Here is a 12734-nt window from a genome sequence, read left to right on the forward strand (position 1 = left end):
CCTTACCAGGCCCAGCAGTGAGACCCAGGGAAGACATGGAGAGCTGGAATCTCAGCATGGGGATGAGACAGCAGGTCAGGGAATGGGTGTTTTGCTATGGTTGGACTTTTTCACAGACTATTTCACAGATTGCATTTCACAGACTGTTCTGAGTTGGGAGGGACCCACAAGGATCATCGAGTCCAACTCTTAAGCCAATGGCCCACACTGGGGATTGAACCCAGGACCTTGGCATTATTACAACCAAGTTTTAACCAACTGAGCTGATCTCAGGGTCTTGAAGCATCTCTTAGGATGCAAGGGACTTGCACAGGCCAGAGATGTTGGCACTGGTCACTGTAATGCCAGAGGGGATTTAAACCAGCAGCAGGTGGCAGGAGGAGAGAGCACCTGGTCTGGGACTGAGGTGGGAAACACAGGTCATGTTCACTTCTGAAAATGCCAACAGGAAAACAAACAGTGCAGCTACAATAAGTACAAAAGGCAAATCCGACCTCCTGCAGTGCCAGGAGAGCAGCCAGAGCATGACTAAAACAGCACCGATTTAGATTAGATGTAAGGAAGCATTTTTTTATGATGAGGTGGTAAAACACTGGCTCAATGTACTCAGAGAGGTGGTGGACTCTCTATCCCTGGAAACATTCAAGACTGGGATGAATGGAGCCCTGAGCAACCAGGTCAGGTGGAAGGTGTCCCTCCCCAAGGCAGGGAGTTGGAATGAGATTGTGTTTAAAGGTCCCTTCCAATCCAAACCATTCCAGGATTCTGTGATTCTCTGTCAGGGCAACAGAGCAAGGGCAAACCTACATGTGATCCCACAGCAATGCCAGACACCTAAACCAGCTGTTAGGAATTTTAGGGCAGGCTGTAATAAGGGGAAATTTCAACTAACCACTTGCAGGCTGAAGTGTCAGGTGATAAGACATAAAGATAAAAGTTTTAAATGCAATACATGGTGCCATTCCCCCAGAAACAATCTGAGAACCACCAGATGTTTTTTCTGAATCTGCTCTAAAAATGAGGAAGTGGTCAAAAAAAGAAAAAACAGGACAATCCCAGGGTAAAAAAAAAAAAAGCTTTATTAAAAGTCTGGTAAAACATGGAACAAAGACCCAATAGGGCAATCCCATAAAGCTCCCACATAGCTGATGGGGAAGGACAGGGAGCACAGGGAAAAGGTGGATGCTGAAGAGCAAAAGGTCTCCCAAAGGAAGAGGAAAGCTGAAAAAACACATCATGTTGAATATAAGTAGGGAAACAAGAGGGCTGGAAGCAAGTTGGAGGCTTGTCCTGCTTGTCCTTGCTCAAACCAGTGGTGACCAGCTCAGCCATTCTGCTGCAGGGACTGGGAGGTGGGAAGGATGACAGGGATGGGATTGGCACAGTGACAAGTCTTTGCCCTGGGACATTCCCACCCCCACCCATCCCCACTCACTTTTTTCTCCCTGCCTGGTGGAAGGACTCTTAAATAGGAATAGAAATCCTGGAGGGGTTAATCCTGGAGAGACAAGCTAAATGTATTTGACAGCTCGGAAGCAGCCAGCACTGGGATGGGGACACTGACTGTCAGAGGGCATGCTCAGGTCCCACCAGAGGTGGGTACAAGCATCCTCAAGCGTGGGAATCCTCACAGGAGCAATCCTTCCTGATGGCCATTCCGCCTCCCTGGAAGGGGGCCTGTCCATCCTAGCACAGGGAGCTGGGGCAGAATCTTGGGATATCCGGCTGCTGAGCAGGCTGGAGCAGTCCAGTGCTTGGTGGGGAGCTGGGAATTTTTCTTCCCAGGGGGAGAACAGCTCCTATTCTGGGTTTTACTGGAGCAAAGGACATTGATTTCTTTTTTCCCCTTTTTTTTTTCCAGATGAGTCAATGTTAACTGTTCCTTTCCAGGGCAGATGCTGATTTCAGCCTGGGAGAGAAGAGATGACAACCTTAAGGCTGCTGGGACAATTCTCGAGAAAGCAACAGGAACATGCCAGGACCTTCAGTTTTGGGGTTGTTTTCTCCTTGTTAACTCCACACAGGGAAAACACAGGCATGTTCCACCACTGCCACAGCATTCCCAGGGCACTGCTGGTCCCTCATCTGGCCACCATCCTGCACTGCAACCTGTGTCCTCCCACCCACAACCCGCTCCCTGTGCCTGAACCAGAGACAGCCACGGCTTAGAACCCATCAGTGCCAAGGTGACACAGATGCTGACAGGGCTGTCCCCGAAATGACATCCTGGGCTCAGCCCCGTTACTCCCCCCTGGAGCCCTTGTCTTGCCTGGCTGGATCTCAAGGCTCTCCCTGGAGCAAAGACCTGTCTGTTGATGCAGGAAGGAAGGAGGAACATGCTCTTTTTCTCTTGTTAAATATGAACTGCTTTTCCAGTGGTCCCTCTAGAAGGGCTGGTAGAGGAAAGCAGGAATCCAGATGAGTTTCCTTGCTTTGTGGCTGCTGGCCCTGGCTCACACCCAGCAGGGTAGGCCTTCAGTGATCATTTGAATTGAACTGAACTACGCTTTTTGGGGAAAACAGGGAGGTGGTAGGGGCACAGTCCATGGAGGGGAGGAAGGTTCTGGAAAACATATCCCAGTCAGAACATGGAGGCTCTGGATAACTCCCACTGACTTTAGGGGTCATGTGGAGGGGCTGGAGCTGGAAGCCAGAGTGTTCTAGTGTGGGAGGAGGAAGACCCCTCCCTTGCCTGAGTAACTCAGGCGTCACAGAAGGTTTTGAGAGCTCTCTCAACTTTCCTGGATTTGGCAGCGATAGGGACAGCTGGTGTTCCCAGCAAGCCCCATTCCTGCAGAGGGATGGGGGGTTTGGGCAGGGTGTGCAATGGGATGGGGCAGAGGGGGATACTCCCCTCCCAGGTGGTCTCTCCAACCTCCCCAATGCTGCAGATGGTCCCCACCCCGGCTCCAATGGGTCGTTCTGAAGCTTTGAGGGACCTGCCCTGCACCTCGCAGCAGGGGTGTGGATGCACCAAGGTTTCAGGTGGGAGCGTGACAGCGGAGCGGGAAGGGAAACAAGTGCTATTTCCCACAGGCAGCCAAGAGGCAGAGACCCAAGGGCGAGCCGCTGTGATGAGGCATGCGAGAAGCATCCGCCGCATCCCCTTTCCCATGGAATGCTTCTCTCGGTCCTTCCTCTGATGAGTGCTGAAGTATTGGTTTTCCTCTGGAGTGGATGAGTCACGGAGAAAGCCGGGAGGGAGCGGGGGCTGCCGAGGCTTCCCAGGTGCCCATGTCTGGTGGGAAGGCTGTATGGGAGAGGGCAGGCACTGCCCAGGGTTGCGGGCAGAGGGCAGGAAAGATGCGTGTGGATCCCGGGTCTGGGGTTGGCTCTCTCCCTGCCGACTCTGCACGGGGCTCCTCAGCCCTGATAGAGGAAGAGGAGGGGGGCTCCCTTTCCTCCCCCTCATCTTCCCCGGGGAGGAGGTTACTGAGCATAGGGATGAGCTCCTGGCTCTGCCTCTGCTGAATTCATGGCTGTGTATCTGCTGGCCCTGCAGCCAATGTGCCTGCTTGTCCTTCTCTCTCAGCTCTTTTATTGCCAATGTCCAGCTTGGGAACAGACCAGGCCATCTCTGTCATGTCGTGACTGCTCCACAGGAGAGCTCTCCTCAGCTTGTGGCCCAGGGAGAGGGACAGCAACCCTGGGACATGGCTGGGGCTGGGGTCCCCTGCCCACCCAGCTCTCTGTGCAGGGCTCTGGGCTGTGGACTGTGTCACCGGGAGTCCCTCCTGCCCCTGCTCAGGCAGGAGTTGATGGTGTGGTGATGGTGTCATGGTTCCCTGGCTCCAGCTCACTTCCTTGCTGAGCCTCAGCGCTGCCCCATCCTCCTCACATCCATGGGAGGGATGCAGGTGGGCTCCAGATTCCAGAGTATTTCTGCTGCTGGCCAGGGATCTGGCCACCCCCATAACACCTCCTGCTTTCTGCAGCCCCCCATTAATGTGTCCGCCAGACCTGGCTGCCAGACCCGGGCACAGTGCTGCCCCACTCCCAGGCCCTGACACCCCACTCTGGCTTAGCTCATCCCCTGCCCATATGGGCAGGTAACATGCTCCTCACTTGGCCAAACTCTTGTGCTTGTCAGCTTTCCTCATTAGGGAAATATCTGGATTTCCAATTATTACCACTCCCTGCGTGTGCTCCTTGAGTCCTTCCCAAACGCCCACTTTAGTGGCTGTACATGCTTTACCTCTGGAAAGGAAGGATGGTATTCCTGTCAACCCTTGCCAGAATCCTTGCAGCTGAAGGCAGGGTAGGATGCTGCCCTTTCCAGCAGACATCTCTTCTGGATCAGCTCTTCCACTGCAATCCTGGCAGGTCCTGGACCATCAGCAGACATAGACTTCTGAGCCAGAGCAACAGATGTGGCAGGGAGATGCAAAATCAGCTAGTCCCAGTGTTCCTGAGCACCCACACCCCGGGGGCTGCAGCTGGGAGGAAGTAGCTTTCACATGGACAAATGGCACATCAAAGTGGCAGGACCAGCCATGGCCTCCACTTGGGGACTGGCACAGATGGGACAGCCCTGCCTGTCAGTGGTTTCTGCTCCCTCTGCCTGCTTCAGCCTTTGTTTCTCTGCAGGGACACTTGCCAGATATTGTCCTATGCCTTCTTGTCCTTTATTACCCCCCTGACCCAATTTCTATGTCTCCCACTGCTCCCCAGCCTCCTCACTAAGCATGGTGGTAGAAGGACTGAGCCAGTCACAGGAGCATCTCAAGGCAACTGTGCACAAGCCATGTTTTTTTGGCACTGATGACAGCTCACAGTGCTTGCTGGCACTCACACTGCTCCCATGGCACATGGGTCACGGCTCCTTGGGCCACCCAGCAGCTTGGGGACACACTGCCCTTCCCAGCACTGGGACAGCCGCCACCCTGAAGCCAGGCAAGAGGGAGACATGGATGCAGACCATGTGTGCCAGCCTTGGAGTTGCTGCCAGGGACATGCCCTCCCCTCTGCCCAAAGAAGGCAAAACCAGGCCAGTGTCCCACAGGGCTGCTAGGGTGACATTTTTCAGTGGCCATACTGTCCCAGCCAATGAACTGGCAGGGGCTGTGTTGGGAGCTGGGGCAGCCCCTCTGTCCTCACACAAGGGTGTCCCTGCCCAGGGCCACCCAGTAGCATTGGGACCACCAGCCATGAGATGCAGGTGGGAGACAGGCACAGGGAGGGGTGGACAGCAGGACACTGGAGGAGCCATGCAGACATGAACAATGCCAAAGCTTTGCTGGAGCTGGAAGCCTGCAGGGTAGGAGGGCCTTTTTGGCTGGAGTTTGGGAATTCTGGGCTGCGAGCTGCAGAGGCACCATTGGAGCACCGCTGGTTTCCATTTGGTCGGCTTTCGAAAGAGCTGCCTCCCTGGCAGCATGTGTGTGTCCCCCCGCAGCAGGCAGTGTTTGTTTGCTTGGGAAAAGATGAGCCTCATTATCTGTCCTTTGTGGCTCTTGGACTTTAAAGCGCAGCGGGAGGAAATTTTATGATGGGAAACTGCCCTGGTGTCATCCAGGCTTTGCATGGAGGTCTGCTGGAGAGGACCACAAGCCACAGCAGTGGGAACAGCACCAGGTCTGAGACCTGTGCACAGGCACAGGGGAGACAGGAGGGTGGCAAAAGGTGGTGTGTTTGAACCTATCTCAGTGAACAAGCACAGCAGGAGCCAGGAGAGCACGGCCAGGCTGGGGAGTCCAGAGGTGCGGTGAAGAGGAAGTCTGGGATGTAATACAGCTCCACATTCACCTGCACCCAGGATAACATTGCTGTGCTCAATGTCTGGAAAGGTTCTGGCAGATGGTCAGTGTAACCCCAAGCAAGTTTGCACCTCCTGGCCATGGCAATGCTGATAACACGAGGAAGGATCAGAATTTCGCAGTGGAGTCAAAGCAATGCCTGCAGCAGCCTTGCCAGAGCTGCCCACAGGCTCTCCCACCCCACTGGAGCGTTTATCCAGCCCATTAAAAGAAGAGACCTCTGCTATCAGGCAGGATCATTTTTCATTTTCAAGGAGACTCTTTCCAAGCTCCATCCCTGCCCCAGGACTCTCCTCCCCCTTACTCCACACTCTCCAGGCCCTGCAGCATATTCACCCCTCCAAAAACCCTGCACAGAATGGCAGCCCGGTGACTCAGAGCTGCCACGTGTTGCCTTTTGTGCAGCTCAGGTACTCCAACACCTACCTGGAGGGAAGGAATCCAGCTGCGGGAGAAGAAAGGAGTGGTAAATCACTCAACGTCGAGCTGGGAAAGCATAAATTTAACACTCCCGACCTCGTGAAATCATTCTGCAGTCAAACAAGAGGCAGCTTTGGTGTCTATTCATCGCCCCCAGCCTGGGGTCATGCCGAGGGGGTGCCTTCGGCTCTGTGGTGCAAGGCTCTGTTAAAAGATTTATAGCCAAAATTCAGATCGTGATAGAGTGCACCTCTGTGAGCACGGCACAGAGCAACTGAATGTCCTGGTTTATCCTGCTAGATCCAAACCCTGGCTTAGACTAAACACGCCTCTGCCATCATTAGTGAATCACTTCTAGATCCCTTGGAAGTTTCCAGGGCTTGAATTTCAGAAACTCTCAGATGCCGCGGGGCACCAAAATGCTGCCGGAGACAAAGCCAGGTGTGGCGGCAGGTTTTGTGGGGATTATCCTGCTGGAGTAACCGTGGGCCTGGGGCTGGAGGGTGATGAAAGCTGGGGTTACAGGAAGGAGATTGAAGGCAGCAGCCCGAGCTTTAACTCCTTTCCCGGCACAAGAAAGGCGAGGTGAGGTGCATTGCTACCCTGGGTCTGGCACCGCAGCCTCCAGCAAGGGCTGACCCGGGAGGGTGCCCAGGGCCCCCCAGACGCTCCATCCTGCCAGGATGGGCTTGGCTCGTGGTGAAATGAAGGAGGGAGGATCGTGGAGCTCCCAAGCCCCCCACACACAGTGAGGGGGAGTGAAGGGCCAGGAAGGGAGGATACGGGTTGCTGTGCTGGGAGCACCCAGCCCTGCTCCGCGCCTCAAGGGTTCGGAAAGTGCTTGGTGAGGGAATGAGTTCAGCTCGCTGATTACTTCCCTCCTTCAAGACCAGACCTGTCCCACGGACTTGGTGAAGCAGGAGGTGCCAGGGCAGGTCCTGCGGGCGGCGGGTGCCCTTTGGGGTGCCAGTGCTCCCCGGCGCCCCAGGGAGAGGCGGGATGCTCCTCGGGGAGGGATGCTCCTCAGAGAGGGATGCTCCTCAGGAGGGATGCTCTTCGGGGAGCCGAGCTGTGCCCCTCCCGCACACCCATCCCTGGGGGGCTGTCCCCAACTCCCGCCCAGCTGCAGGAGACCAGAGGCCGTACAAACTCTGGGATCGGGGGCTGGGGGCGGGCTGAGCCCCGGCCCTGGCTCACCCGCCCGGGGCGGGCCGCCCCTCCCGCTCCTCCCCTCCCTCCCCGCCCCCCGGGCCGTGCCGAGTCCCGCCGCGCCGAGCGGAGCCGAGCCGTGCCGAGCCGTGCCGTGCCGAGCCGCGCTGCCGGCAGCGAGCAGGCACCATGCGCCCAGGGTGAGCCGCGGGGCCATGGGGGGCACCGGGACCCCGGACCCGCCGGGGCTGAGCTGGAGGGGGCACCAGGACCATGGAGCCGCCGGGGCGGGTGGACACTGGGACCCTGGAGCCACCAGGGCGGGAGTCCTCGGTGTAACCGGGGTGGGGGGGGGGGGGGACACCGGGGGCGCCGGTGCCGTTGGGACAACGGGGAAGGTGGACACCAGGACCCCGCAGTCGCCGAGGTGGGGGACACCGGTAGCGTGGGAACCCCGGTGCCCCAGGACAGGAGGGGACCTGGACCCTGCAGCCCCCGGACCTGGGGGTCCCCGGTGTAACCGTAGGGGGATCCCGGCGTGGGGCTGCAGGTCGGAGGGCGCCCTGGATTCGGCGGGAGGGTGCGTAACCTCTCTCTCCCCTTCCCTTCCCGCAGGTACCCCCCGCCGCGGCTGCTGCTCGGGCTCTTTGTCCAGCTGGCCCTCGCCGCTTCCCAGGACCCGGGTAACGTGAGCGGGATGCTGCGGGGTGTTGGGGAGGGGGGGGATGTTCCCTGTCGCTGTGCCCGGGGTCCCACGCGCCCTCCCTGTCCTGAAGTCCCCCATCCCTGCGATGCGCTTCTTAGCAGAAATGGGGAGTGGACTCACCCCTCGGGCCAAATGCTGCGCCTGGTGCTGGTTCTCAAAGCTGGGGGTGATCCCTCCATGCACCCCTTCAATGGCCTCGTGCTTGCTGAGGGTGGAGATTCCGTGTACCCTATCCCATCAACGGCGAAGGATGCTAAGGGAAATCCCTGGCTGCAGTTCCCTGGAACGGGAGTGATTTATCTGGTCCGTGCTGGCTGTGAGATAGAGGAGATGGCGTTGCCCCAAAGTGGCCGTGCTCCATGCGTTAGCGGTTTCCCCACAAGTCCTCCCTGTGGCTACATGTCCTTGGACGTGTTGTGCATGGTCGGAAGCCTCGAGCGTGTGCCCTGGGGATGCAACACCTCTCATACCATTCCGGGCTTTTCCCTGCCTTCGGGGCTCCATGAAACATCCCACGTCGCAAGCTTCTGGTGCCCCGGGAGAGGGGAATTCAGTGCTGACTCAGCTTTCCAGCCTTTCTTTCCCCACGAGGCACACGAGCCGGTTCTCCCACTGCCTGTTTTTTCTGGTGAACTTTACCTCCCTGTCAGGGAAGCTTCCTCCCGGCTGCCAGGCAGGATGAAAGCCCTCCTCCCCTCTCAGCCGGGCTCTGGATGCATGCCCAGTGCCCGGAGGCGGGAACAGCCATGGCTGACACGGGGAGCCCCCACTTGTATCCCAGGAACCCCATTTGCCAAAGCAGCTGAGCTGCAAGAAATGATCCAAAACCCAGGAGAGGGTGGATTTTCTCCAGGGTAGTGATCTGGTTGTCTTTGGCTTGTGCCACCACGTTAAGAGGCATCATTTGTGTCCCTCTCTGTCATCACAGGCTGGCACAGCGTGTCAGGTGGTGTTGTCCCCAGGTACAGGTGAGCTGGAGGTCGGCTGTTAAGTCAGTGGATTATTTACTGGAGCAAGGCTTTGTGTCTTCTAGGAACAGCTCTGGCACTGCTCTGTGGACAGCTGGGTCACACTGTGGAGGGAAAGAGGCTGGCTGGGGCAGCGGGGATGCCCAGCCACTCCCAGAGCATGTCTGGGAACACTGGGGGAAGCCTTTCAAATGCCCCAGGCTGGAATTATGATGCTGCTTTTGGTGGCCTGGGTGCCTCCCCAGGGGCTGAGAGAACAAAGCTCCCCTTGGAGATCTGCAGAGATGGGAACATTGTTCCCATGTGAAATCCTGAATTGGCTATTTTAGGTCCCTGGAGACTGTCCAGTGCGGCCAAGCTGAGCTGGAGGGCTGGGAGCTGGTGTAATGGTGCTTACCCAGAGTTATCAGTGCCCTTCCCACCCCCTCTCCATAATCATTCTTGCTCCCTTGGGCACTCAGGGCTGGCCAGGACCCTTTGCTGAGCTCAAAATGCATCCCCCTCACCTATGAGCAGCCATGCTGGGGGACCCCAGGAGGTTTCACTCAGCATCTGAGCGCAGGGGGAGCGTGGCCGGCGCCGGCCACCACTGGCAGGGAGGTGCCCGTCTCACCCAGCTGACTTGGCTGTCTCCCAAAGGCAGGCTGTGGATCGGGTTTTAAAGGAATCCAGCGGGCTGGTGTGGCTTTTTTTCTTTCTTCTTTCTTTTCCCCCTTCCCTTGGTTCAATGTCCAAGGACTGCAGGGCCTGTTCTGCCAGCCTGCCTTTGTGATGGCTCCTGGGGAATGTTTGCTCCGAAGGCTGTCCTGGCATGGAGATAACCTTTCTGTTTATCTGCCTGCCTTGCAAATTTGGGGGCTTAGCTGCCCCAAGCTGGGCTTACTTCTTATCAATGAATATCTGGGATTCCTCAGAAAGGGCACGTAGCCATGAGGATGCTGCAGGGATGCTGCTGTTTGGAGAGTGTGGGAGGAATCATGGAGTGTCCCCTGTGGATGTCCCCCATGCATGGGCTGGGTCAGACACTGGGGAAAACCCCCTTCCCAGTAGGACAATCCAATTCCAGGTGTCTGGAGATGGGGGATCCCCACCAGTGGGGGTTTACGAAGCTGGCCAGGCTCCCCAATCTGGTGGTGGAGGTGGCCAAGCAGTGGAACAGGCTTGCCCAGGAAAGTGATGGAATCACCATTCCTGGAAGTGTTCAAAACTGTGTAGATGTGACTTTTGGCCACATGTTTCAGTGATAGAACTGGCTGTGCTGCATTAACAATTGGATTTGGTGTTCTTGGAGGTCTTTTCCAAGAGTAATGATTCCATGGTTCTGTGATCTTCCCTTGCACTGCCTTTCTGTGTATCAGTTTGGAGCTGGGATGAGTCAATACATCCAGATCTGCTGCTGCTGCTGAGGGTGCAAGACAGCACCTGGGAATTCAAACTGCCTTCTCCTTCTGTTGTAGACAGCAGGTGCTGCAGCCACTTGCTGCTTGTGGAGAGGCTCATTTCTGATTTTATTTCCACTGCCAATGGATTGTGGGTCCTGGGTCCTGATGGCTGGGATTCCTCACAAACATCTGCCTTCAGGGATTTACAGCCTGTGACTCAACAGCTCTGGCATCAGCACCTCAGGGGTTTTGACAGGTGGATGGGAGCTTTCCTAGAGGTCATCTTAGGAATTTCTGTGATAGACAAAGGGAAGAGCCCTGGGGAATGGCTACAAGCTACACCTGGCATCACAGGTTTGGCTTGGGGAGGGTTGGCACCTCTCAGCTCCAACAGCTGTTTTGATTGCCAAGGCTCCAGGGATGAGCTGGAGGAACTGGGGAGGATGCTGTGCTCCAGAAGCTCTGCAGGCTCTTCATCTCCTTATCAGCTGGCAGGACTTCTGTTTGCAGAGCCTTATCTGAGCCGCCACACAGGCTCTGTGCCTTGGGAGCTGCCGGGGAGGGGGAGCTGCCATGGGCGGCAGCTGGAAGGAGCCAAGGCTGTGGACATATCCCTGCAGCACCTCAGGGCTCCTAGTTCATCATCCTCTGGCAGGTGGATCCCATCCCTGTCCTAAGGAGGTGGCAGCAGAGATGAAGTGGCCCTCCTTGGATAGTACTTTTGGCCTGGAAACCGGGTTTAAAAACAGACTAAGTATTCCTGCAGAGTGGCTGCGCCCCCAGGCAGGATTTTGCTAGCCTTGGTGCACACAACCTTTTCAAGCCCTCATCCTAATTTTCCCAGTATTTTTCCAGCTCTTTATCTGTACATCTGCACCATCCATTCTCACGCAGCTCTGACTTGATTTTAGGTTTCTGTGTGGTGTCTCCTGGCCCTGCATGGCCGTGAGTGCCTGGGAGTTCCCTCCTCACCTGTGCATGTCCCTGAAGAACTGGGAAAGCTGAGCTGCTTTTCCTTGTGACCACTGGAAAATCATGCCCATACACTCCCAGATTCTTGAGAAGTGGGTTTTTTTGGCTCTGCACAGCAGCCTCTTGGTGACATTGCTCCCTATTTATGTTGGCCTGCAGCTGGACTAACCTCCTCTTCCAGTGTTTATGGCGACACAGTTTGGGTGCTGCTAAATAGCAAATCCAAGCCCTTAGAGAAAACATTTTGCAATCCTGCTTCAAACGTCATTGCATGGCTTAAAAAATCCCTGACCAGATAAATGTGCTGCTGGGAAACAGGCTCTGCTCTAGTGCAGGGATGTCACTGCTTCTTTTTAAGGAAGCAGGAGCATGTGGAGCAGAGGGCAAGGACTGATCCAAGGCTGCATCCTTTTATAAAAAAGAGGGACAGGAACTTTTTACACAGGCATGGAGTGCCGGGACAAGGCGGAATGGCTTCCCACTGACAGAGGGCAGGGTTGGATGGGACTCTGGGAAGGAATCCTTCCCTTTGAGGGTGGGGAGGCTCTGGCACAGAGTGTCCAGAGAAGCTGTGACTGTCCCATCCCTGGAAGTGTCCAAGGCCAGGTTGGATGGGGATTGGAGCAACCTGGGCTAGTGGAAGGTGTCCCTGCCCATGGCAGGGGGTGGGAGCAAGATGAGGTTTAAGGTCTCTTGCAAACCAAACCATTCTGTGACAGAGACTTTGGCTTCTCTCCTGCACCACTCTGGTCCATGGTGACTGTTAGGGATGGTGCTCTAAACTCTGGAATAACAGTCCCTGCAAGTGCGCTGTGTCTCTTCCAAACTCTGATAGTTTACCAAGAAAAGAATTAATTCTGGCATTTCAGTAGAGAGTTCAAAGCACTGAAGGAGACATCTGGGATTAAGTATTGATGTATATCAGCAGCACAGAGGTATGGGATTAATAAAACATTTTAAGGATCTTCCAGAGTATCTGATGACATTTGAGGAAGCATTGGGGTTGAATCCTTTCCAGGAGCATCCTGTGTGTTTCTCTGCCTGTGTGTGCAGGCTGGAGGCAGCATCTTGGATATTAGGAAGAAATTCTTTCCTATGCAGGTGGTGGCACAGGTTGTCCAGAGAAGCTGTGGCTGCCCCATCACCAGAAGTGTCCAAGGCCAGGGTGGACGGGGCTTGGAGCAACCTGGAATAGTGGAAGGTGTTCCTGCAAGAGGTGGAACGAGATGAGTTATAAGGTCCTTTTCCAGTCTAAACTACTCAGTGACCTTCTGCAACAGATGGGCTCCACCTCACCCCATCCATCAGTCAGATTCCTCTCTGCCAGCCGTGGGATGCCCTGACTGACTTTCCTGTCCTCCAGCCACATTCCTCATCCCTT

The 12734-nt window shown here is 55.9% G+C and overlaps 1 protein-coding gene across 1 annotated transcript in view; it reads left to right on the forward strand.

Moving 5' to 3' along the window:
* The first annotated feature begins 7438 nt into the window (after window positions 1-7438).
* The window catches only part of COL18A1 (collagen type XVIII alpha 1 chain), a 38582-nt gene continuing 33286 nt past the window's right edge, over window positions 7439-12734 (forward strand). The window contains exons 1-2 of the mRNA XM_071561767.1: window positions 7439-7525; window positions 7941-8008. Of these exons, the coding sequence (XP_071417868.1) occupies window positions 7515-7525; window positions 7941-8008 (79 nt within the window). The 5' untranslated portion in view covers window positions 7439-7514. The remainder of the gene's footprint in view (window positions 7526-7940; window positions 8009-12734) is intronic.

Source organism: Pithys albifrons, chromosome 8, assembly GCF_047495875.1.
Source record: "Pithys albifrons albifrons isolate INPA30051 chromosome 8, PitAlb_v1, whole genome shotgun sequence".
NCBI classification, from domain to species: Eukaryota; Metazoa; Chordata; class Aves; order Passeriformes; family Thamnophilidae; genus Pithys; species Pithys albifrons.